The following is a 26,901-nucleotide window of genomic DNA, read 5'->3' on the forward strand; positions in this document are numbered from 1 at the left end:
TCAAACCATTGCAATCCATACTAGAAAGAGACCCTAGTCTTAAAGAGATCTTCCCAGAACCACCCATACCAGCCTTCAAACAAGCACCAAACCTCACTAACCTCATCACCAGAAGCAAACTTCCTTAGTCCCAGAACACACCGAATAGATCCAGATCACGCCATGACAAGAAATGCAAAACCTGCCAACACATCTCCACCACCCCCACTATTACTACACCCCACAACAGAGCCATTAGCATTCCCAGATCTTACAGCTGCACCTCCAGAAATGTAATATATCTCATCCAATGCACCAAATGCCCTGATGGAAAATACGCAGGAGAGACCAAACAACAACTGCGCACCAGAATGAACGCACACCGGAAATCCATCAAAGACAGAAACACTCAATTACCAGTGGGGGCACATTTCTCACAAGAAAACCACTCTCTCTCCAATCTCTCAGTCCTGATCCTCAAGGGAAACTTACACAACACTTCCCAGAGACGAGCCTACGAACTCCACTTCATCATCCTCCTGGATACTAAAAATCACAGACTAAATATAGACATTGGATTTATGACACATTATAACCTGCCTGATAACTGACTCCCCAGGTACCTCTCCACCATTCATCCCCCTTCTCTCTCCCCCACCCAGGCTGTCTCTCACCCACTGACTTCTCAATTTACATCTTCACTGACTGCCTATCTTGTATGCACACCAGCCCAGCCTCTGGCTTCTTTACTTTTCATTCCATCCAGGAAGAGCACACACCAACTGCAGAGACTTCGTCAGCCTGACAAAGGGTCTTTAAACCCAAAAGCTTGCCTAATTTTTCCCCCCAGCTATTTAAGTTGGTCTAACAAAAGATATCAGATTCACCCAGAGAACCTTGTCTGCCTACGTCCTTAGACCAACACGGCTACAACCTATACCCCTGTAACTTCATATGTTATTTTTAAGTGCAGCATAAATATTCGGATAGCAGTGAGATTGCAGTGGTGTAGACTGAATTGTAAAGCTCATTCCTGAGAAAAGCATGTATTGTATCCTAGGAGCAGCTCTGGAAAATAACTGTCTTGGACAGCCCCTGCTCCTATATTGCTCTTTTATTTCCTTTAAGATGAAGCAATTTATTGGAGACTTGATGAAGATGAAGCTTATTGTATTGCCTTTTGTTCATGTTCATTTCTACTAGCTGGTATGCTGGGAGATTCAGTACACACCATCTTGTTTCTGTGTAATTTCCACTCATCTGCTATGGGGAGGAGTCTTGGGCAAGTAGTAGGATTTCCCCTCTCTCTCCTGAATGACCAAATACAGGCAAATTTGTATGTATGCCTTTATATTTATCCATGTATACTGTACAAAGAGAGAACACTATTATCAATAAATTACAGTACACTAATTTGTATGACAGTTTTTAGTAACTGCAACTTATTTTTCTTCTGAACTTTAGGTATAAAAACGAGGCATTGATTACTCCTGCAAGTGAACCTGGAAAGTACAGAATTGAAAGCAAATATGGAGTGCATGTGCTGGAGATAAACAGGTAGATTACTTTGGTGAACAAGAGAATATTAGGACTTTTAACAGAAACCATTTACTTCAGGTACATTTGAGATGTACATAATGTACTGCAAGGCAGTCATAAAACACAGCACAGAACTTCTGCTCAGCTGCTACTTTTGCTGGGAACATTGGATGCTCAAAGCTATTTCTATCACATAATTTCTATTGCTAACAAGATGAAGAAAGGCTGGAGACAAGTAAGCAGAAACACAATATTTTGGCTTTTGGAAGCTTCTGTTTGAAGTTTGAATCCACATGCCAGTGAGTGGAACTGCTTCCTCATCGTTAATGGTCCGTTCCGTCATGGCTGAACTTTTGGTTCAGGTCTCAAAGGTTAGAAAAGCTTAGCAGGTCATCACTAGGACATTCAGATCTCACTGTCTGGCTCTGGTATACACTAGCTCTGTTCAAATTAGCTTCAGATCTTTATTCCTCTTCTTATAACTAGGGTTGGGAGATTCTGGTAGTTTCTTTTAAAATGTTGTAAATTCCAAAAGATACATTTTATCCAATTTTTACCTTTTATGTTTTGTATGGAAATGTTATGGTCATGACATAGGAAGTTTTTTGGAGAAAACAACAACTTTTCTCGAAGTTAAGTTAACCCTTAGATGGGATATGTGGTTTCAGTATTATATGTTATCAGTAGTATATGGGTGAGTGAGTGGGACCCATGCCCTGGGCTCTGCTAGCGGGTGCTGGAAAGAAGCTAAGGGGGCACCTCCTCCTCTATTCCCACCCCCCTCCTCCTTCCTAGCTTCCCATTACATTCTGCACTCTCCCTCCTCCAGCTCCAGCAGCAGAGAGGACAGAGCAGTATCACCAGTAGCTGGAAGTTTGCTGCAGCTGGGAGAGATGTCAGCCTCTTTTTGTCATTTTCCTTTTGTGTGTCCTTGTGACAAGATATTTAGCAGAATTTGAAGATTTGTTAGACTCTGATGGACTGCTCCATGAACACCTCTGCTATGGTCTTTAAACTTGCAAACTTCAGGCTGTTAACTGTGTGCTTTAGTGCCCGTGCCACCCCAGCCCATTTTTTGTCACTGAAAACCAGTGATTTTTGGCTACTCAGAACACATGACAACAGCAAATAAGAGAGGTGAGGAGGTGATGTCTCCCTCAGCAGCAGCAAACCACTGGCTGCTGCTCCTGAGCTGCTGTAGCTGCTTTGTCCTTTCCATTGCCAGAGCCAGAGCTGGCACTGGAGCAGGGAAGGTGCAAGGTGTATGGGGGAAGGGGTACAGCTCTGCCTAGGATACAGTACTGGTTACAGTTATGCCTTTGTATTGTACATAGGAAGTATGATTTGGTTACAAAATAAAGAGTGAAGAACCGCAATTCAAGTGTCAAGCCAGAAAAAAATGTATAGTAGGGGCAGATGAAAACATTCAAGGAGCTGGAGTGCTTACAGCTAACATTTTGCTGGCCAAATATTCAGCTTCCAAGTTTGTCTCCAGCTGTCAGAAGCAGCAGCACTTAGACAAGCCAGGCAACATTCAGGAAACAATAGTGCATCATTATTCTGCTTCATGCAGGCACTCCTGGGTCTAGCTCTCTTGAGAATTACTGAAGCCCAGCTTCTTTTTCCCTACCCAACATTTGTTTGTGTAGAAAGAGCTGGGAAAAAAAATGCTATTTCTTCCTTTTGGCTTTAGTGAGGAAGGAGAAAGATTTATTTTTATCCGGGAGCCTTCACTAATCTATACTGGGTTCTTCTTCGCCTTTACGTGGAGAACCTTATGGTCTTCTACCCTCTCTTTAGCATTCAGCTTGTTGGCATCCTCTCTAGGGAGCAGATCATGACTGGCCCATTCCATTTGTTCTTGCTCTTTGGGGATCAGGGAAGGAAGCTGAGAGAAGCAGGTAGATTTTGTATTCTACAAACCTCTCTTGCAGCTGTGAGAATGGAAAAACTATTCACTACCTAATAGGGGTGGTTGCAAATGAGTGATGTTTAGGTGATTGAATACCAGTGGGTGGCCTCTGGGGGAGGTATGTTGGTGCCTTATTTGGTGCCAGGGGATGGTTGTTTGCATGTATGTGGATAGCAGTGAATAATGTGTGGGTGAGTGTGAAGGCTTTTGAATGCCTTTTGTGCTGCCAGTGCATAGCTGCCAGCAGGGATGGGTATAGGTGTAAATGCCAGAGGGTGGTTTTCTGGGTGACTGTGGGGGGTACCTAGCTGGGAGTGTGCTTGGTGCACCTGACTCACCTAAACGGCTTTGCCCCTACCCCCAGGCAAATGCCCACGATCACTTTCTTCACCACTGGCCACTGGCACCTGCATCACTTAGCCTTGCTCATGTTCTTCCAAACAGCCATCTGATGGGAGCCACAGATGTGTGTTCACTTAGCTTTTTCCTGTTCTCTGCTAAGATTTTTTTTTCCAAATTGGAAATGCCCAAATGCTATCTTAATTTTTAAGCTTTTATTTATTGAAAAGTTATTTGTCATCTCTGGCATTATATAACTACTTCAGGTCCCTGACTATTTCTAACTCAAATGCATAGAGATTATGGAATTAACATTGCTAAAATCAGCTGCATTTTTATTACCACTGACTTCAGTACAAAATTGGTTCATGGACTGTGCTCTGCTTCCCCATAATGAGATAAATACAACATTCAGGAAATACTGATATCCCTTTTGAATACTAGTACTGCTTATAGCTCATATTTGGAAATAAGAAAGTTATGGCTCAGTTGTTCAAATGAAGAAAAATGTAAAAGATCTAGCCATCTGAAATGTTATTTTTTTTCTGGGTATAGAACAGTTAGGATTACCCACCTACCCACTTCTATGCTCTTCTCAGCTGTTCATACCAAAGTGCTGAACTGCATGTCATCTGATCTGTGGCCACTTTAAATGGCCTTGGAATTTGTTGGCTGTCTTCACAGCACTCCTCTGATGTTTATGGAGTGAACTTTTCCTTCTGATGCAAGGGTCATATTTATTCCTACGAATATTTCTTGGCTCCACTGGAAAAATTCTTGAGGTGCCAAAACCAGAGCATCACCTCACATTTAAAAGTTATAACTGGACACACCTTCATCTGCCCATTTCTCCACCTTAGATTCAAAATAAAACTGTACAGTAACTTGGATAACTTTCAGATCTCTAGCTTATATTTTGATTATATCCTATGCTCAATTTACTACATTTTCCCCTTCACATAACATGGCTTTTCATATAGTGTTGCTTGATTGCTGCTGAGACTGGTATTATGCTAACCTTTCACAGTTAGCAACATGAGCTCAAGTTCTCTCTTGAGCTGTAAAGTAAATGGCCCTGAAGGTCACATTATAATTTATGCCCCTCCTAAAAACATATTTCATAGTTCTCAGGAACATAGGATTTGCCATTTTATAGATCCATGTAGTCCCAGGTCCAATCTCTGATAGTGGTCAATACCAAATATTTCAAAGGACAGCTCTGACATATTCCACCCCTTGTGGAAATTTCTTCTGAAACCCATCAATGAGTGGCTGACACATCCCTAGGAGAATGAGGGTTTTGTATCCCCTGTGTTTTTATCCCATCTAATGTAACTGTAGATGTTCTAAATATTTGGATGATCTTTTTTCATTATATCTCCTGATAATCCCTGGCTTTGGATTCCTAGACAAATTTAACATTATTTCCTTTTCACAGTTTAAAATTTTGTTCTTCAATTTCATTGGATGCCTCTTTGTTCTTACAACATAGTTCTGCTATATTCTTTTAAGATCAGGTGGCTGATCAGACTACAGTATTCTAGATGAAGGTGCACTGTTGATTTAGATCAGTGATTCTCAACCAGGATGCTGCAGCCCACTGGGATACCATGAGATCCCTTTAAGGATTCTGCTGGGTGCCATGCTATACTGGCACTGTTAAGTGTGGAAACATCTACACATGATTCACAAGACAAAACAAGAGATTTTCAAATAGGAATCCATAGTGCCAAAATATTCAGACGTGTTCTTTCTGAGTTCTTTCAGCAGAAGACCTGTTCTATTTTTTTCCAAGAGTGAAAAGTAAGATCTGGTATTTTCTGAGGGGTGCCTTGAGTCCAAGGAGGCATGACTTTAATTTAACGAGCTTGAGAAATGCTGATTTAGATAATGCCAATAATGACAGTATAATATTTTCCACATTGATCCAATTGACCTAGCAGTAAATGGGTCACCTTAGCCAAATCACTCTTGCATGCAATTGGTTATAGCAGCTGGCATGCCTTAACTATGCTAGACTGATGTTCTTTCTGTTAGGCTCAGGCAGACTTTTGTTGAACTGTTTACAGTGGTGCCTAAGCCTTTCCACATCTATTAATTTACATTCAGTAATAGTTGTGAATAATTCAAAGGATTCCTTCAAATATACATCACCTTGCATTTGGGAACTCTGAAGCTGTAGTGATGCTCCTGGCTCTGGGAACAAGAAGGGCAGTGGTATCTATGGGTGGAAACAGATGTCATCTGATGTCTCATTTGTGCTGCCATAAAAAAATTATGACATTGATACCCTTTGTTGTGACACATGAAAGGAAAATCGGTGGTGTAACAGAAGATGGTAATAGACTCCATCCCTTTATTGCGGTGGCTGTCTATTAGCTCTGTGGCAGAAGAGTACCAGCAACCTGAGCTGCCTGAACTCTCCCAGCACTCTGGGCAGATGGTCCTGAGGTATGAAGGGCTCTTAAGCCTCTAGAGCACTTGCCTCCTTTCCCTTCTTACAAAGAGACAACCCAGGGAATCTCTGGGCGCTTCTCCATAAGCAGGGATGTTGAGGTTCCCTGCTCAGCCAGACATTGGGCATGGATCTAGATGGGCAGGGAAAATACTGTCTGTGTTCAGGCACACTTGTGCCTTGGGTCTGACTGGTTATAGAAAAGCCCTGCTTTCTCTACTCAGTCAGACCTACCTCTGGAGACTGCTGGGGATGGGCCTGGCTAGTGGGGAAAATGGGGAGATCATATCATCCCTTGTCCTGCACCATCCAGTGTTTCACCCAATGAAGCAGATGAGCTATACTGCAGCACATCACAGCACAGTTGATCCACTTAATTCAGCAATGTGATTTCTAACCCCTCCATCAACAGGTGGGCAGGAATGGAAGGGGTTGGAGATCTGACTAAGCAAGGAAGAAATTTTGGTTTTGCGGGGCTCCTTCTGGAATGCTGCAGTTTCACACTGCATCATATGCAGGGCTTTATTTAGCTTTCTGTTAGGTCTCTGAAGTTCTTTTCACACGGCTGGTTGCAGCCCTTGTTGCAGTAGCAGAGGGTTTCTGGGTGCATCTGCAGATTTCTGCCATGGTGTGTCAATGAGAGCATAATGCTGTGTAATGCTAGCTACAGTACTAATTTCATGCATTAAACCAGGGCTCCCATTTCCTAACTTCTTATAAATGTAGTAAAAATTAAAAAGAAATCCAATTTTAGATATATAAAAGTCACCCCAGATATGATTCTACTGAGGCTATATTAGGGATAGAGCACTTTAAATTATATGATGATTGGCTACAGCTCACAGAGATCGGGTTTGTTTTATTGAGTGCCTGAATAAAAATATAGTAACTGTGAATATATGATCTATTTAATGTAAATAGCAACACATATATGAAACTGGCTCAGACCTATGGTGGTGTCCTCACCCATCAGATATAAACTGCAACAGCTAGGAGCCATGGAATGAGGTAAGGATGAAGTAGCTGATTAAGGGCCATAATGTTACCACCACTGAAGTAGAATCCCTGAAAGAGGACAAAAGATCTTGAAACTTCAATTCAGTTCACTTTGGAAGAAAAACTGACAAAAGTAATCATTTGGAGGAGGCAATTAGCAGCACGGGCTACAAAGGAGGCAGGAGGCAGGAGGCTTTGCAGTTATCTTCCTTCTTCCAGCATACTATATGGCTGCATCTCCAGGAGATGATGAGTTATGTTCTACAGTCATTACTGCACAGTCATTGAGTACTTTGTATAAACAAGTACTTAACAGTAACTCCAGTTACTGCACAGTAGTGTTGCTGAATGGCTTTTAGGTGATGTTGACTATGCAGTAGCTCATTACTACTGCGCAGTAGCGTCGTATCATATTTCCCTGCCACACAATGCTACTGCACAGTAGTAACGAGCTACTGTGCAATCAGCATCTTGTGTAGACACAGTCCATGTGTTTACAAAACTGGAATCATGGGTAGAGCTTCTTTATGCACCTTCTAATATCTAGTCCCCTTAGTGCACCCCTGAACTGTCACCTGTACTGGGGAGCTTTTACACTAGTTCTGCCTTTCCTTGCTCCATGCTTGAGCTTAAAGCTTCTTTAAAAACAAAATAAAGGCAGTAGGGTGAAAACTGTTATTATTTCCTGCTCTTCTTTTCTCAGTATTGAAAAGTAGTAAAATATTAACCATTTCACTTAGACTGTTGCCTCTTAGGACCACCATTTTCAGCCCTTTATGTCAGAGAAATGGGGAAGAGCTGCTGCACTGGAGAGAATCAGGGTGTTTGAATTCATCCCCAAAGGGGTCATTTTTATCTGTACATGTAATTGCTATGCTCTGCTTTTTCTCTCTCATGTTGGCTGAAGAACATACCAATTCAGGCAAAAAATGTTATTTTACTCTTAACTACTATGCTGCAACCTAGTCTACTCAGATGGATGAGTGCATGCATTTTAAACATATGTATCTGCCAATATAATGGTCCCCTTGCAAACATTAGCACTCAAGAACGTAATATGGATTCAGGGCAATTTTAGTTTCACAGACATTATTAGTACCTTGGGACAGATATACTCCTGTACTCCCATTTTGTTCTTTTTAAATGTAAGCCATATACATTTCATCTGACCTTTGTAAAGTCTAAGAAACCTGCTCTTGATAAGAACATTAAATTAACTGATGAAGATCCCACTTTGAAGCCCTTGTGCACCCTAGCTATCCATTTCACCAGAGTGGTTACATTCACTAAGCCTGATCATTTGCTTATCATTATTGATAGGGTTCTACTTAACTGGTGAGAGAAAGCAATTTTTGCACAAAACTTGCTCCCAATTATTGAATCTCTGAGTCAAATCCAAGATAAGACATCAGGAGCTTTAAGCCAATCTTACTTACACCTTCTTTTTGCCATCCATGGAAAACAAGTTAGCCAATGTGATATGTAACTTTCACCTTGGGAGCATCTACACATGCTATTAGCACACAGCAATAAACTTCGGTGAATATTGTGCCAAAATGTATTGCCCCAGGCAAGCTGTTTGAATGTGCACCTGGGAGCTCATTGAGCCAGGTTGGAGCAGTCCTGGAGTGGGTCCAGAGGGGTCAGCTTGCCAACCTGGGGCTTCTCCAAGCTGGCTCAGCATGTTGTGGAAGGACTGGCTGGGGCATGACAACTGGCAGGCAGCTCCTGCATTGAAGCACCCTCATGCCACAGACAGCCATATCAGCATCTACACATGCAGTGCTGTGGAGTAAAACACTCAGCAGCAGGATAGTACTTGTATTTACTCAAGTACCAGGGCAAGTTGGGTCTTTGCTATTGGTGATGGGCAGAGGCATGAGGAACTAAGCCTGGGAGAGGGTGCTGCTCCTGTTGCTGGACCTGCACCTGCCATTGGATCTGCAAGATGAATCAGGTTTCTGCTGTTGGGAGTCTTAAACTAGTTCTGGTGTAGGACTGGGGCAGGGACCAACAATTAGCTGATTGTCAGGCCTAGGCCCACCACAGCAGAGCTAGACTGTTCTTAGTGGTGACAGATGACAGAACAAGGAGCAATCATCTCACATTGCAGCAAAGGAAGTTTAGGTTGGATATAAGGAAAACTCTCTTACTAGGAGGGTGGTGTAGCACTGGAATGGGACACCTAGAGAGGTGGTGGAATCTCCATCCTTGGAGATTTTTAAGGTCTGACTTGAGAAAACCCTGCCTGGAATAATCTAGTTGGGGATGGTCCTACTTTGAGAAGCGGTTGGACTAGATGACCTCCTGAGGCCCCTTCCAACCCTAATTTTCTATGAGTCTATGATGTGAAAAAAGTGTAGATCACTTTACTCATGCCTTGTTCCTTATACTTTCTCCACAAATTGTCACTGCCTGCAAGAGTATATTGGTCTGACCCAGTATAGCAGTTGTTATCATAGGCGGAGGGAGAATTTTTTTTTGTAGGGGGGGGCTGAGTGCACATGTGCATGTGCCCCCCACAGTGGTAAAGTCTTTGGGGGAAGGGATGGAGGGGCAGGGAAAGGGCCATGGAGGTGGGGAGGGAGTGGGGCTGGGGCTGGGATCAGGAGGGAACAGAGTGGACCTGGGTCCAGGATTGGGATCGGGGCCTGGGCCCACTGCGCCCATGTGGCTGTCTCTTCCCTTGTGTCCAGGGTTGTTGCTTGGTGCCAGTGCCCCCCAAGCCAATGAATTTGGTGCCCCCCAGCCCTGCACTGGCCTCAGCTCTGGCCCCGGCTGCCTCCCTGCATTGGCTGTGGCCCTGCACTGCCTGGGGGGCCCAGATTCAGGGGCCAAGTCATAAAATAACAGATTTAACATTCAAGAACATATTGAATCCTCCAAAATATACACAAAGACAGGCATTAATCCTCTATCAACAGTGCTACCACAAGCCAAATTGATGTCTACAGAAGACTTGTGCTCACACTCCTCTCCTTTCCTAGACTTCAGCAGCTCCTCAGTGTTTCTGTCAGTGTCAAGCCAATGTGTTTCTTTGTCTTTATACAGTAATTTACCATTTATTTCCCCTAGAACTCTGCAAACACAAAATTCATTTGTTGCTTCTCATGTCTGCTTTTAATTTTTAAATTTATTCTAAATTTATTCTCACGTGTTCACTCATTGAATTTGCACTTCAATATTTTATAAAGTTTCTTAGATTTTCTGATTTGGGGAAGATTCCTTTTGAATAAATTCAAAATATGATCACTAGATTTTCAAGTAAGCATCTTTTTGCCTTCTTTCCTGTAGAACACTGACTTGATAGGACAACTTTTCCATTACTAAAACTTTACAAACATTTTGAAATCAGACAACAATTTAAGGAGTGTCACAGATTTTTAATTGCCTTTTTTCCTTGTTTGAAAAGGTAACACAAAGAAACATCATATGCTTATCAGCACTCATGTCCAAAGTTTGGATACCTTAACAATGGACCTGAAAAAATGTAGAGAGATTTAGGATCTATTAGTGGTGTATTCTCTGAAAATTAATTAAAAGAACATCAACTGTAATTACATAACCTTAATTGAAAGTTGCTTTATTTTCAAGGTTGCAACTTTCATAGTCACTCAAAGGTAATTTTGTCTTTTAGGCTCTATCTTTGGCTTTTGTGATAACACAAGCTAATTTCACAATTTACCTTTCATTTTTTTCTTTGATATTTACTTATATGATATGTTCAGCATTTTGATACTTTCTTTTGTAAAATGCATCATTCAAAAACTGCCTCTAGGCGGTGCAATAAGCCCTGTACATTTATACTAATGTAGAATCTAGACTCTTTCATTAGGGCATGTTTACCATTAACAGGAGGTGAATTTCTGAAATAAAGTGCCACGGGCAGCATACTTTGTAGCACGGACAGGCCAGAGTATACACCATGGATGAAAAACATTACTGTCACTTCAGTGACACATGCTGCATTACATGAAGTCTGCAACCGTGTGAAGTAGTTTGCATCAAACATTTTTGTGTCTGCTCTGTGCTTTCACATCCATTGTCTGGAATCTTTTAGAAGTCACTGGGGGCCATATGTTCATGTTTCACCTGACAGTTTTCAGAATGTTACTGAGTCAGTCTTCTGAAAGAGAACTGAATGCATGCACACTGAACATTGCACTTTTCATTGGACACTCAAAGTCAAGACCTCAGGCAAATGAGTGTGAAGTACAGAGAAGCAAGAGCCAATTGCACACATTAATTGCCTGATTTTTTCAATTTGATGTCAACTCTAAAAAATAAAACCATGAAAAAAAATTGACACAAGTATTTTTTCTAAGTGTTTGATCCATAGGAAAACTGAGGGAAATTTTTATATTGGGTCAAATAAAATATTTTGCTTTGGGTTTGAGTATTTTATTAAGATACTTAAAAAAACTGAAGTTGAAGTAACTTTTGAAATCTTTGGAATCAAAGTGTTTTATGTTGAGAATGTCAAAAATGAAACTTTCTAATTTTCCAAACTTCCCAAAAATCATTTTGTTTTTGTTTTTTTTTTCCAGAAAAAAAAGCTGAAGTAAATTTGTAAAACATTCTGGTATCATGAAATGTCTATTTTTGTAACAGTTTCATCCAAAATATTTTAACTAATAAATATGTGCCATGCATTTGTATATAAAATTTAATTTAAAGTACCCCAAGTCATATCCAAAAAAGACTAGAAGGTATTTTCTTTTTTCCTTACTTCACTTTTACATGTGTAACACCAGTGGGTTTGGTAGCCTTACTTCTGATTGACCCTTGTGGAGAAAATAATGGGGATGCAGGCATTTACACTGGAAATCATATCTTGGCTGGTATGTAGATATGATATGATAGTACCATATCAAAGGCAACTGTGGAAAACAAATTATTCCACCAGCAGGCTCTGTGAAGCACTAAAAATGAGTTTTTTAAAATTGATTACACCTTCCTTAATTAGCTTCTATTTTTACATTAAAAAGAAGGAAAAACATTTAAATCAAATTAAATCAAAATCTGTAGCCATTGTATGATGACCATATTCCCCAGGCTGCTCCACTGTCTTCAAGTGGTATAAAGGCAACAAAACCTTTCTGTAGCTACCTACCAAGGATAACCCTAGAGAAAGACATCAGAGCATACAAGGCCTGCTGTTTCTTATGCCTCTCCTTTGTCTCCTATTCCTTTTTCTTACAATGCATGATGCAGAAGCCTTGGGAGGGGCAGAAAGGAGACTGGGCAGTGTATTATATACTTCAGTTATTCCTATCTGATGAATGACTCTCTATTGCACAAGTTAATGAACCTTTCATGATGCTTAAACCTGTTCTAGACCCAGGATGGAGGCACACTGAGCTCCCCGACTTCCCTCCTTTGGTCTGTGTGACCTTAGCAAGGAATCTGGTTCACTTTGTTTATGATTTGAACCTCTTGATTCATAATATATATCATTATTTGCATTTACAATTGTAAATATTGTAATTTATTTTTCCTCTTTTCCCCATTAGAGCCAGTTTTGATGATACTGCTACTTATACTGCAGTTGCAACAAATATCCATGGGCAGGCATCGACAAATGCTGCTGTGATTGTGAGAAGTAAGTCCGGTGTCACACTTAGGAAAAAGGAAAATAGACATTGTACTTTTCTTATATGGACCTTAATTGTCTATGTTTTGTAGGGTTCAGAGGGGAAGAAGAGCCACTCCCTGCTGGCATATCACCTTTCAATTGTAAGCATCATCTCCTTTTTTCTTCTTTTTTTTTTTTTTGAGAAAAAAGTGTAGATACTTTATCCAATCAGTAGCCCCAGTAACATTATTTTTTAAAACAGTACATCTTGCTTCTGACTTTACTTTCTAAATTTTCAGAAGTCACAAAGTAAGATATACGGATACATTTAACCTTCCAGTTGCATGCATTGTTCAGTCCTATATGCTAGTAATCCATTCCACATGCTGAAGCTTTTTGGAAGATAATCTGCTTGTACCAAGTACAATTTACTAGTCTCAAAGTGTCTTATGATTTCTCCATGTTCAGTGCCCTTCCCGCTTGATGTTTGCTTCACTCACATTGATGTTCAATTTTTGGAGAAGTTTGGTGTCACTTTTGGGATGGAAGGAGAAACTCTTACCCTCAAATGTTCCATGCTGATAACTCCTGAGCTGACTAGGCTTCGACCTCGGGCTGATTGGTACAGAGATGGTAAGCTGGTTTTCATGCAGTAATTAACATGCATCCATTTAAATTAGTTTCAGATTGTTCAGATGCATTTAGCTTCCTCCTTAAATCTGTGGGTAGGTTTCAGAATGTATGCTCCTGAAAGAACTTTTTACCTTCTTTAATTATCCCACCCAGGAGAGATTTTCCATTGAAGTCTCACTTTACTGGAGTGACTGCTTTGCAAATTAGAATGCTAAAATGTAAGAAACTCATGCCAAGACAGGTAGGCTTAAGACACAGGCAGATTTTAATAGAAGTTAAAAGAGACTGTTTGAACTTAGGTTCAACCCTAAGGTTTACAGACTGCCCTAATAAGTTCCTTATTGCTAGATCTTTGTTCCCTTCCATCACCATTTCTTCTACATAGCTACATAGAATTTGGAGATCAGAGTTTTAATTGGCAACTTTGGTGCCTTGAAAAGAGAGTGGGAGAGGAAGTGTGGAGAAGGTTTGTGGAGTACTGGCTCCCCTTTTAAGTTGGTGCATGAACAGCACATGCCCCTGGCATCTGCAGGCGCTCCACGATTGCTGCTGGCCACCGCTGGGAGTGTGGTGGCAGTGGAAGCATGGCGGTGGTAAGCGGGGAGCTCCTGCAGATGCCGCTGGCAATGTCGAGGGGAGGAGGGGAAGGGTGGTGAGCAGCAACCAGGGGTTGGCAATCACCCACAGGCACTGCCGGCAGTGTTGGTGGTGGCCAGAGGCAATCGTGGACTGCTCGCAGATGCCTCCGGCAGTGTTGGTGGTGGGGTGGTGAGTGGTGACTGCCTGCAGGCAACACCAACAGTATAGGCAACACCTTTTTGCAGGGGGTGCAGTGCCATGCTCAGGGCATGCGCGTGCACCCATGTGCACCCTCTACGCATTGCCCCTGGGCTGATGCCATCCTAGTTATGCAACTAATAGGGACATTGCCTGGAACTCATCTGCAGTTATCTTTGACTTGCCTTCTTCTCACAAAGCTTAGGACACACATGGACTAGGGACAGAAGTTACACATAAACTGGTTAAAGTGATCAGAAAGTGGTTTAAACCTGTAACAGAACATAAGTTCAGTGCACATTAAGCCAGTTTCAAAATGGCTGAAACCAGTTTGAGATAAACCTGGTTGAATGATGTATCAGACTTAACTGATTGAGCACAAAGCAGGTTATGCAACTTCTATCCCAGACCCCTTCCTGGCTTAAGTTAAACCAGAGTCCCCTAGCATCCCAGCATGCACACTGGGCTGTGCTCTCTCCTCCAGTGGAGCAGGGTGGCCCTGCCCTCCTGCTCCCTAGTCGGAGCAGGGACAGGCAGGGGTGGGGGCCTGGCCAGATGCTGGCCCCCTTGGAAGGGGGCAGGGAAGAGGTTTATTCCACCCCTCCTCCTCCTCTGTGCCATCAGTGCAGACCTGCATTTCTCTGCTGCCTGCTCCAGTGGTGGGGTTGTGGCCAACCACTGCAGTGGCTTGGAGCGAACTGGCCAAGGAGGGGATTTAATTCTCCCCTCTCTGTCCCACTGGCATAGATCCAAGAAGGAGTGTGCTGGGCACTCCCCCTCATTGTTGCAGTGGCAGAGCACTGCTAAACGCCAGCCGGTATGCCCCCTTGAGGCAGAGAGGTCACACAGGGGTGTTATTCCTCCCTCTACCCCCACTGCCTCTGGGGAATGCAGCCAGGGTCTGCCCATCCCAACTGCCACCTCCACTGCTTGCTCCCTGCATGGAAGGAGCAGCAGGATAAGCCCCTCCTTCCCCATTTGCCAGACACCAGCAGGAGGGGGAATAACCCCCCTCCTTGCCTCCTCACCTAAGGGGCCTGCTGACTGGCCTCTCCCTTGGCTGCTGACCCTGCTGCTCGAGTGGCAAGTGGGCAGGGCCCTTATGGGGCAGCAGCCCCTGTCCTGGTGTTTGAGGACTGTGAGCCACTTCCCAGTGGCGGGGCTGTGCTGCCAGTGGGGATGGGGGTGCACTGGGGGGCAGGCAGAGCTGCTGCAGATTGGTGGTGGCAGCACTGGGAAGAGCTTGGGGGCTATGGTCCCCTTTGAGCCCCAGTGCCACCACATGCCCTGCACAGTCCATGGCAGCTTTGACTACTCACTTGCGGCCCTCCTGCCAGGAAGAGCTTGCGCTCCCTGGACACCGGGACAAGGGCTGCTGCCCTGTCAGGTCCCTGCCCTCTCATTGCTCCAGCAGTAGGGTTGGGAGCCTGGGGAGGGGCCAGCTGGAAGGGCCCTGCAGGTGAGGGGGCAGGGAGGGGAGTTATTCCCCGCTCCTTCCAGCATCTGGTGGAGGAGGCAGGTGGGGCTTCTCCTGCAGCTCACCCCACACAGGGAGTGAGCAGTGGAAATGGTAGTCAGGGCAGGCAGACCCCAGCTGTGGTTCCCTTGGGGCAGTAAGGGTAGGGGGAGAATAATCCATTCCCTGCCCCCTCTGTCTCAGAGGGCCATGTCAGCCAGTGTTTGGCTCTACCCCAGCCCTGCTGCTGCAGCAGTGAGTGGGGAACATCTGGTGGACCCTGGCTCAGGTCCATGCTGGTGGGACAGGGAGGGGGGGAATTAAATCCCTCCTTGGCCAGTTCACTCCAGGGTACGGCCCCCCCCCAGCACAGCTTCCCTGCAACCAAGGCCTGCTCTAGCACCCCCTGGCACCTGGCCTGAGCCACTGCAGATATGTGCCTGCATTTCCTGAATGTCTATTCACTTGCAAATTGGTTCAATCTAGACAGGTTAGACTAACGTGCAAAGATTGAATCAATTCAGGCTCCGGCTTTTTGAATGTCTGTCCCTGGCCATGGGCACAAAAACCAGATGCTCATATATTCAAACAAACAAGTCACAACCAAGTGGTTTTGTGAAGAGATAAATCCATTAAAGGATGTAGGGTGGTTAGTTATGTACTCCAGTCCACAGCTCTAAATTAGCACCTTGGCTAGTAAGTCACTGTTCATTCCATGGGAGAAGTTAGGTGTCTAAGAAAGGATCTACAAAAACCAGCACGCTTACTGGGAAGATAGTAAAGATATCCGGTAGGAAACATTGAGGAAAGGGATATGGCCTAGTCTATTCTTCTCAGAGTTTTAGATGCCCATGTACAAGTTATGGGTAGAATTTCATTCAAATATGGTAAGAATTCATGTGATATATATTATTTCTGTGTATTTTACATCCCACAGATGTAAATATCACAGATATTTTTAGAACAAATATCACAGATATTTTTATAACCAGGGCCACCTCATGAATTTGGATGTCAGGAAGGTTAATAATGGACCTAGCAATATCTAATAATGTATAACAATTTTTTTAAGTTCTTTTTCAGACAAGTCATGAAATTCTGTGTTGATATTTAAATATGCATTTCCTTATTTCTTTATTTCATTATTCAAATGATAAATCACTAAAGACTGGAGATAGATCTCTGTAGTTTACTTCTATTAATTATACACAAGAAAATTACATATTCAAAATTAATAAGACTCAGACTAGCTGCTAACCAGCAAACTGTAAACTGTAAATATGTAAATCATCTCAATCAAATCTTTTCAAATAGTTTTAAGTTTCTGACAATTTAGAAGTTCTGACTCACTTTTAACCAAATTAAGATGCTCAAGGAAACATACTGGAATAATAATTTAAGAGTGTACATCTATGACCAGTTTGGATATTAGCTCAGCTGGTTTCAGAGGTTTTCCTTTAATTAGGAACCTAAATTGTGAAATATTGTGCATTCACTTAGGCTGCAAACAGACGTCACCGTTGTCATGCCAGAAAAAAAATATTGCAGCACAAAATATGGTTGAACAGATGTCCTTGTCATGCCCCAAATGCCCCAAAATGTGAGCATGGTGATTCCTATTAATAGTTTGTAGCACTGTATTGTGGCAGATGGTCTATTTGATCCTGGTGCAATCCCTGCAGCCTAGGGCTGCCCACTTTCTCCAGCTATCCTGGGTAGGCAATTCTAGGGTGTACCTTTCATGCTGTAGAGCAAGGGAACTCCATGCAGTTCCCTGCTTTGTGCTTGTAGACATGCACCTTGGATTAGGGCCAGGCACCCAACAGCATTGTCTTGTTGGATCTGAATCCCTGGGAGCCGCAGGGGACTGATGCTGTGGGACAATAGTTCTGGGCAACATCTGTACCTTCCAATCAATTGGAGCAGTTCTGCTGGAAAATATTATGGGACACCTGATTCCATGACAAAAACAATGCCTGTTTATAGCTTTATATTGGTGTCTGGAGAAATCTTACAGAGTCGAGAGAACTTGTGGGTCAGATCCTAGTCAACTTCTAAGGTTTCTAAATAGGAATTAGATGGAATTTAAGTGCCTAAGAAATAAAGAATGGTCCAAATTGACTCAGGTCAGTAGCTACAAAACCTCTTATTTGCATGGATTCATGAAGGCCTCCACTTGATGTGAAAAAATCCCAAGGCACCTAGATTTGGGTTAGCACATATTCCTACATCATTCCTGCCTAAACTAAGTTGCAATCCAAATGAAGGCTGGGATGGACATAAACTCCATCTAACTCCTTAGGCAAGGCCATAGTATGCCTAATAACCTTCTCATATGAAACTTAATATGAAACACGGTGGTAATAGCACAGTGGTAAGAACACTTTTGAAATAGGCCGAGAATACAGCTTTCTGACTTATCTCTGGTGGGACGGATTTGAATTTATAGATCTCCCCAGGAAAGTTACTTTGCCTTGGTTACTAAACTATGGGCTAAATAGGGGTTAGGGTACTCTCCATGCCTCCTGTTGAAGTTGGTCCACTGGATACCTTCAAGTGAATGATTCATGGATAAAGACCAAGCAAATGGGAGCATGACTGTAGCCTTTGACATTTAAAGATGTAACACACTACCCCCGCCCCATTTCTAGTTCACTTGTGTAGTTATAAGTATATTAATTGGCCGAAATGACTAATCTGCAACTTTTGGCACATCTGCTTCAAAGTTTATTTGAGCATCATAATCAGGGATCCTGGTTTTCTCTGATAAAAAAAAAAATCCCCAATTTTTTTGGCCTACGAAAAGTAACCCAAAATCCACATTTTTCCATGATCAAAATGAAACACCATTATATATATAAATCTATGCATTAGTGGCGTTTCAATTTAATCATGGAAAAATGTGGATTTTGGGTTACTATTGTTAACCCAAAAATTGGGGATTTTTTTTATCAGAGAAAACCAGGAACCCTGATCATGATAATAAATATGCAAAGCCCTCAGACAAATTTGAATGTAAAGCTGCTGCATTAATTATAATAGGTTTGTATAGAAGAGAACTCAAGGAGTTAACAATCAGAATTCTAATCAATTCAGTATTCTAATCAATTATTTTAAAAAAGGGATAGAAAGGAACTCCCTTGACCAGCATAAAATATTCTGCTCATTCCTTTGCTCCAATTTCACTAGTCAATCAGATTAATTAACATTAATCATGGGTCACCACCTCTCACCTGTGAAAAATTCAAATTTAATTTGATTCACTGCTCAGCAGGCATGTCTAGAGGATTTAAAATTTGGTGTATATTTATAGCAGGCTTCAGATTAAACTGAAATCTTGTCTTTACACTTGAAGAAAGATAAGTTTGACTAATCTGACACTTGACCTGAATAGGCAGAAAAGTATATAAAAATGGAAAGAAGTTACATATTGCAATCACAACTGTGTATTGTTGGTTTTCATAGCATTGTTTCAAAATGTGGATTAAAATTCCTTCCTTGTCAGTGTGTTAAAATGAGGTTAAAGGGAAATCATTCCTATTTCTGTAGTAGGTACATTATAACAGAGCAAAAGTGTACACTCATTTAATATTAATTGATTAAATGAATTTGGTGGGACACAGTGAAGACCTTGTAGATGGGATTTCCAGAGCATTAAAGCACCATCATGCTGAGCAAAGCTGCAGAAATGGCAGGCCTGATGAGCACAAAAGTATGCTAGGATGAAGATTTCTATTTGCTAGATTATTGAAACAAGCCCTTTTGCTATTCCATCCTAGATGTCCTAATAAAAGAATCCAAGTGGACAAATCTGTTCTTTGGAGAAGGCCAGGCAGCACTGTCTTTCACCCATCTGAACAAGGATGATGAAGGTTTATATACCCTGCGTATGGTTACAAAAGGAGGGGTGAATGAACATAGAGCATTCCTGTTTGTCAGAGGTATGGTCTTTATTCTTCATTTGAAAACAACTTAGCAAATGCAATAGGATAAAGAATTCACTTAGCAACATAATGGGGATTTTGATTGGGGTGTGCCAGTGCTTCTGCTGCGACTTAAATCTGGAGGTTCCCGGCTAGAGGGTCTTGCCCCTCCCTTCAGAGTCAGACCAATTGCTGCATTTGGGGTCTGGGATGAATTTTAGCTCATGGTCAGATTGGGTTTTTTGCCTTCATCTGTAGCAGGGTTGTGGCCCTCTTCCTTGAATCTCTCAAGAGTATTTTAACGACCCTGCAGCAGCAGAACACTGGCTGCAGTTGTCCCCCTACTTTACCTGTGTCAGGTTTGGTTGTTATGCTTTGTGGTTGTGTTGGATATGCTGTTCTACTAATAGGTTAGACAATGGTTTTGTATAGAATGGGTAGAGATGATCCTGCCTTTGGTGGAGTGGGGGGTTGGATTAGATGAACTCTGAAGGTCCCTTCCAGGCTTACTTCTCTAGGATTCTATAGTGAAGGAACTGCGAATAAAACTATATAATGGCATTATAAAAATGTCTAATTTAGTCCACTGGTCTATATCAGGGCCAAAACAGACACATTATTCTAGGGGGTGCTTCAGCAGTCATTTTTTCTGAAAGATGCTCTTTCCCAAAAAGCTAGGGAGCCTGTCCTTGTGCAGTCTGCCCTCTTCTTGAGTGGACATGGCTTGCTGTGGTGGCCAGCTCATCTTACTGAGAGGTCCTTGAACATGCCTGCATTTAGTCCCTCCTCTTTGTCATGACTTTTGCTTTAATCACAACTAGGCAAGGACAGGCTATATAAATCTTTGAGTTATGATTGACCCTTGCACAGGGGGTAGTGAGGAAGGAGAAAAAAAAGGTTCTTTGTCTACTGTCATCTGTGCACCTTCCTCAGCGGCAATCACAGTCTAGTCCTATGGGTAACAGCTGTGGGAAAAAGGGAAAAGAAATATTGATTAGTCAAAAAATACACATTTCATGAGAGAGACAAAGAAAAAGGAGATGAAGACATTAAAATAGAATAAAGGTAAAAATTTGTCACTGATCACAACTACTGATGTGAGTGCGAGCTCCCACGCGCATCTGTGGGTATAACCTGCCTCTCTATCTCTTTTGTTTTTAAAAATGAGTGCAATTTTTGCTGTGAAGCATTTTGAGTCTCTTAAGCACTTCAGGCCCAATCCTCATTGACTAAAACTTGGTATAATGCCACTGAAGTCAATGGAGCTAATTCATACATGCTGATCTGGTGAGTTCAGTTTAAAGGCATACCACAGCTTACATGAAGTCTTCCTCACAGTTTTCTTTCAAACTGTCATAGCATAGCAGGGGGTTGAGTAGACATGGCCACTATGGTGGGCTGTAGATCTTGTGCAGACAAACTGCTATGGCTTTGTTTCTAGTTCATTTCCTCAGACAAAACCCTAGCCAATCATGCTGGATCCCAATCCTAAAATCTCCTTTTAATGCTCTTGCCTTTGCATTAGGGTAAAGTAGTATAAGACTCTTCGGCACTTCTCTGTGGTGTTACTTTAGCAGGAACTGGACTCCTGCATAGACACAGTATGATTAGCAATGACTTGTGCTAGCTGGTGGATTTTCTTTTAATCACTGTGCTGTGCTGAAGACATTCAGGGAACAGCCATATTTTAGGAGCAATCTTAAGATGAGGCTTATGTTTGGTGATTGTTTCTCTTAACAATCAAGAGAAACCAAGAAGAGATAAATGCAGGCCATGTGCAGTATATGTATAAGCCTTTTCTGGCAGGGTGAGAACTTCCTCTATTAATAGTCTTTTTCTGGAGTTCTGGGTTCTTCAACATCAACGCTCCCCTGTCTGCATATGGGTATCTTAATTAAGGACATTAATTAGGATTATTAGCATCTCAATTAAGAAATAATCTTAGAAAAGTAGAGAAGTTCATAACTCTATAGACCAAGCTAATTTTTTCCCGGAACCATGTTGTTTTTCATTAAGTCCCACTTTTTGACATGCGAATAACTGAGATCAAGCTTTTTACTGGGCTTCAAAATCAAATAAGGTTGTTAAGCTTTCACCTCTCATTGGAAGTCTATGGATTTTTGGTGTGTACAGTTCCTGGCACATGTTATGCTTAAGAAATGATTAAGCAGTTAATCATGTGTAGTTATCTAGCCATACATTAATGCACTTAATGGAGTGATACAAGGAATAAACCACAAAATTATTACACAAAATCTGTAATAAATTTATAACTGGTTCCTATCATGCTATTAATTGAATGTATGGCCAGGCTAATTGTGGCTCTCAACCTCCAAAGTGCATAGGAGCCCTGTGCTTCTGAAGCTGAGAGTGCGGATCAGCTGATTGACACTCCCAGCTGAGGGGGCATATTGGAGTCAAGAGCTCTGATGCATCCCTAAGGTGAGGAGAAGTGATCAGGAGCCACTCCCAGCCTCAGGGAAGTATTGGAGACTTTGACTCTGATATGCCTCCTTGGCTGGGAGCAGTGGCAGATTGGGGCTCCCAACCATCAGGGAGCAGCTGGAATCAAGCAACCCACTGCACCCTAGTGATCTGGAATGCCAATCAGCTGATCCAGGCTCTCAGCAGTGGAGGCACACCATGTGATCCTGCAGTTGGAAGCAGGAATCAGTTGTGGAGGCACATGGTAAACCCTCATGCTGCAGATCAGCTGATTAGAGATTCCAGCTGTAGGTATCAGGATACCCAGCTTCCTCTGCACCAGCAGTATGTCATGATGGGAACTGATGCTGGATCCCATAATCATGCCTCCTGCATACACTTGTGGCATTGTGCATTGCATTGTAGGGATTGTGCATTAGATCCCATAGAACCTTTAATTTCATGCCTTCCAGGGGCCTCTCTCACATCTCTATCATCAGAAAGATAAACCAGAAAAGTTTTTAAGCCTATCAATCATTACTCACAAGTATGTTATTTCAGTTTAATGTGGTTTAGCCACACTGAAAACACTAGAATCTGACTGACATAGAGTGGGAATACCATACTGGTGAATTAGACAGTGACTATACTTTACTTTTGCTGTGTTGTAGCTGCTGAGTCTGGAAAGCATCCTACTCAGATCCAATATACTTATTTTTTCTGGTATAGATGCGGATGCATTAATCATGGGGGCACCAGGAGCTCCAATGGATGTTAAGTGCCATGATGCTAACAGAGATTATGTCATTGTTACCTGGAAACCACCAAATACAGTTGAGGAGAGTTCAGTCTTTGGATATTTTGTTGATAGGTGGGTGTGCATTTGCAATTTATTCTTTGTCTGCAAAAAATGTATGTACTGAAACAAATCACAATTTTTATACCTTCCACCCAAATATTTGGACTGTTTGGGGACAGTTTAGTCCATGAACAATCTAGAGGAGGCTCAGGACTGTTATAATTCTCCAGGAACCATTAAAGGGGTTGGCAATCGTTTGGAATATAGAAGGGTTCAAGCCATGTCCCCTAATCTATCATGATCCCTTGTAGCAGGGTTTGCTAGCCTGGGGCAAGAGCTAATCCAAACTAGAGAAGACTAAGTGGGCAGTTTAAACCATCATTATAGCTTCTTTCTGTTGGATCTGAATTTTGGCCTGGGTTCTGCTCAGTAGAGGCAACTCGAATCTACATTTTAGCTTTCCCCTTCTGCATTGCTTGCTTCTTACAAATGTATCCAAGGGTCTGGTGAGAGAACACATTTGCACTAAAGTAATTTACATCAGTTTTGTATGCCACTGTAATTTATACTAGGATTTGAAGAAGACCGATAAGTAAGTTAACTGCATGAGGTAGACTCTAATTCAGTGCCTCACCAGTGGGTGGTGAGTGAGCAACTATTAGCCTACATTGCTTAAGCCAAAGGCTAACTAGTATATGCTGAGGACATGAGACACCTAATACTAGTGTAACATACACTAGTGTCATTTTCCCTCTGATTTTCCCTGGGGTAATTCTACACTGGATCTGAGCGAATTACAGTGGTACAGGGCTGTACATGTGTGCCTGATCCTTTTTTTAGAAAGGTAATAACCAACTACATTGGTGTAAATTCATCATATTCAGAGCCTGAGAATCTGAACCTTAATATTAAAAAATGGCAATTTACTATATACAAAAATATTACTGATATCATTTCAATATATTTGGTGCTCTATATTAAACTTAGTAGTTACTCATTTTTGCAATACATTTTTACCTGTTTCTGTACTGTGCTATTTGTATGCCAAATACCTTTGTTTTTTCTTGGAGATAGTCTTGAACCACTCTTAAAGGGTCATCACTGGGGGAGAAATTATTCTGCCTCTGAGGACTCAACAATGTATGTGTATTATTTAAGCCTATTTAAATGCTCAGAATAAAGCATTGGTCTAATAAAAGATATCAAATTCACCCAAGGAACCTTGTCTGCAGAATAAAGCATGGCATTTAAATGGTCTGTAGATCATGGATGAATTAGTGTACTGCTCCTTTTGTAGTGTTGTTATTACTTGGATTATTGTAGCACTGAAATGTTTTAGTTATGAGGTAGATGCTGTATAGAACAAAAAGACATCTCCTACCCCAATGATCTTAAGTCTTTGTAAAGGACAGGAAACAACAGATGGATACATGTAGGCAGATTGGGGGGGGGGGGGGGGGGGGGGGAGGAGGCAGCGTACAAGAAAACAATGAGATTAATATTGGCTAACATTACCGGCAGTGTAAGCATCACAGAAAGTAACAATTGGGAAGAAAGATTCAAAGAGGATAATGAGACTCTAGCTGTTGTTTATGGGAGCTTTTCCCAAATGTAAGGGGCCGCCTGGGTAAAACCACAAGTAGGTAATGGAGATCGTCATCACCTTGTCAGAGGCGGGAACTGAATAATGAAAAAGAGTCCAGAGAGAGGTGAATAAGAGCTGACTGGTAGGATGAGAATAGACTATTCAGGGTCCTGAAAATGAAGACAAATATTACGATGCAAGAGAGAACAGATTGCTAAGGAAAAGAGAAAGGTGACAAGGTTAAAACAACATACCAATAACATATCTTTGCAGTAGTAGTCTGAATGGATATGAGTAGGGCTAGACTGAATTTGGAAAGGTCAGAGAAAATGAAGTATAACAGAACTATATTTCTTAGTTAATATTGTGGGCTAAACCCATACCTGGTTTCAGTCAGGGGGCTTCCTAAAAGCCAATGAGGGATGACTCATTCATATCAGCTATGGATCTAAGCCTATGCATGGATGTAAGCCTGGTATGTACTAATCGCATATGTTTATTATGGAATGCTGATCAATGAATTTATTTTCTGTTTCAAAGGTGTGAAGTAGGCACTGAAAACTGGGTGCAATGCAATGATGCTCCAGTCAAAATCTGCAAATATCCTGTAACCGGCTTGCTTGAGGGACGGTCTTACATGTTCCGTGTGAGAGCCGTGAACAAAGCAGGTATCAGCAGGCATTCGAGAGTCTCTGACCCAGTTGCAGCTCTTGATCCTGTTGACCTGGACAGGTTACAAAGTAAGTACTGCAAGCACTAAGAAGCAGTTCTGTATTTACCATTCAAATGTTAAGGAAAGGTTTTGTTTCTGGGCAATACTTATCTCTTTGTTTTGAACCTCTCCTTTACCTACATTATTTTCTTGTGTGCACCTTCTTACTCATTATAAGACAGAGATGCCCACACTGGCAAAAAGATCCATACTAGGTACTTGTCAGGAGTTGAATGGTTCCAGTTCATTTACATTCATATTTGCAGGATAACTTAGTATCTAAGAAATATGCACAACTAAAATGGATAGCATTAAAAAAGAAAACAAAATGAAGGAGCAACTTAGGAGCTCCACTTATTGACTTTCCATAGACTTCATTCTCCTAGCTACTAAAGACACTTTTGAAAATATTATCCAATATATCTATATTAGCTGAATAGAAAATAATTGTTGTTTGAATTCACAGGCAATAAAAGTCTCAGTCTTCTTCCTCAGGCTGTCATTGGCAGCATATCCCTCTCTTCCCCCCCATTGTACACCCCTGATAAAATAACTTCAAATTTACAGGCAGATGGGTAGGATCTCTAGTACTACTATTGTAGTCTGTCAGAGGGGAGAGTAGTTTAGATGGACATTCCTTTCAGCTCAGATTTAGCTCTGTTCAAAAGGCTAACACAAAGGCTATGTGTTTCTAATGCCCAATGTAAATTATTTTGCACTGGCCCTCTGCAACAGGCATCACAGTCACTTCTCTCCTGTAAACATTGAGTTGCCACTGCCATTTCAAGGTAGTCCTCAACCCCAAATTTCAACTGATAACATGATGCCTTGCTACTATGCCAGAGAACATCAATTAACAATATAATTCTAGGACGTTTTAATTATTCTTTAAACAGCATGGTACTGTCACCATTACTTTTCATGTAATTAATTCAATGTGAGTAAGGGTGAAGTTACATGTTAACCTTAGGCCATACTAAAGCTATGGAATATTAAGTGCTGCTAGATTTACAATGGTCTGTGAGCAGTCACACATTAAGGGTTAATACTGTTTCTTGCCTGCACAGCTCTGACTTGCCAGTATAGGTCTGGAGAGCAGGGGCCAGGCTAGGGGGCCAGGACAGCTGGGCTCTACCTCTGTTCTGGGCGGGTGAGGACAGCTGGAAGTGATGCATCCTGGGATGCTGAAGTTTGCAAATTGCTTTTTATCTCCCTGAAGTGGACTGAAGTTGCCCTAACATGAATGAGGTAGCACAGACCAGAGTTAACCCTTGCATGAAGTAGCATAACTTTGAGAAGCTCAGAGGGCACTTAGCACAAGTTAAGGATGCTCATGTTAAGTGCCCTTAGATCAGGGGTGGACAAAATATAACCCATGAGCTGAACCTAGCCCACTAACTGATTGGATTTGGCCCACAAGTGGGTGCCTGCCAATTGATTGTATCCAGCCTGGCTGTCCTTGTAGCACTCCTAATGGGACTCAGCCCTGCCTTCACCCACTGGATGGTCCCAGCCCAGACCCTGGCCCTAGCGCTGACCACCATGCACAGCTTCCCAGTATGGCTGCTGCTGCCATGCTGCAGCCACCTGAGTTACTGCTGAGCTCCCTCAATCTGCAGACCCTGGCTCTAGCCCTGACCAGCATGCACGACTTCCTAGTGGGGCTGCTGTTGCCACTGCTGCAGCCACCTGGGTTACTGCTGAACCCCCTCAACCTCCAGCAGCTCCTCCTCCTTTTGCCCCTGCTGTGCTGCTCTGGGTAGCAGGTAGGGCAGGGAAGTGATGGTGGGTATTAAA

General features: G+C 42.2%; 1 protein-coding gene across 1 annotated transcript in view; it reads left to right on the plus strand.

The window, feature by feature from the left end:
- The window catches only part of MYOM2 (myomesin 2), a 108,774-nt gene that overhangs the window by 19,311 nt on the left and 62,562 nt on the right, over window positions 1-26,901 (plus strand). The window contains exons 6-12 of the mRNA XM_006260944.3: window positions 1,444-1,536; window positions 12,734-12,822; window positions 12,906-12,956; window positions 13,264-13,428; window positions 19,441-19,602; window positions 22,738-22,879; window positions 24,933-25,132. Coding sequence (XP_006261006.1) covers window positions 1,444-1,536; window positions 12,734-12,822; window positions 12,906-12,956; window positions 13,264-13,428; window positions 19,441-19,602; window positions 22,738-22,879; window positions 24,933-25,132 — 902 coding nt within the window. The remainder of the gene's footprint in view (window positions 1-1,443; window positions 1,537-12,733; window positions 12,823-12,905; window positions 12,957-13,263; window positions 13,429-19,440; window positions 19,603-22,737; window positions 22,880-24,932; window positions 25,133-26,901) is intronic.

The sequence above is a fragment of the Alligator mississippiensis genome, chromosome 1, assembly GCF_030867095.1.
Source record: "Alligator mississippiensis isolate rAllMis1 chromosome 1, rAllMis1, whole genome shotgun sequence".
NCBI classification, from domain to species: Eukaryota; Metazoa; Chordata; order Crocodylia; family Alligatoridae; genus Alligator; species Alligator mississippiensis.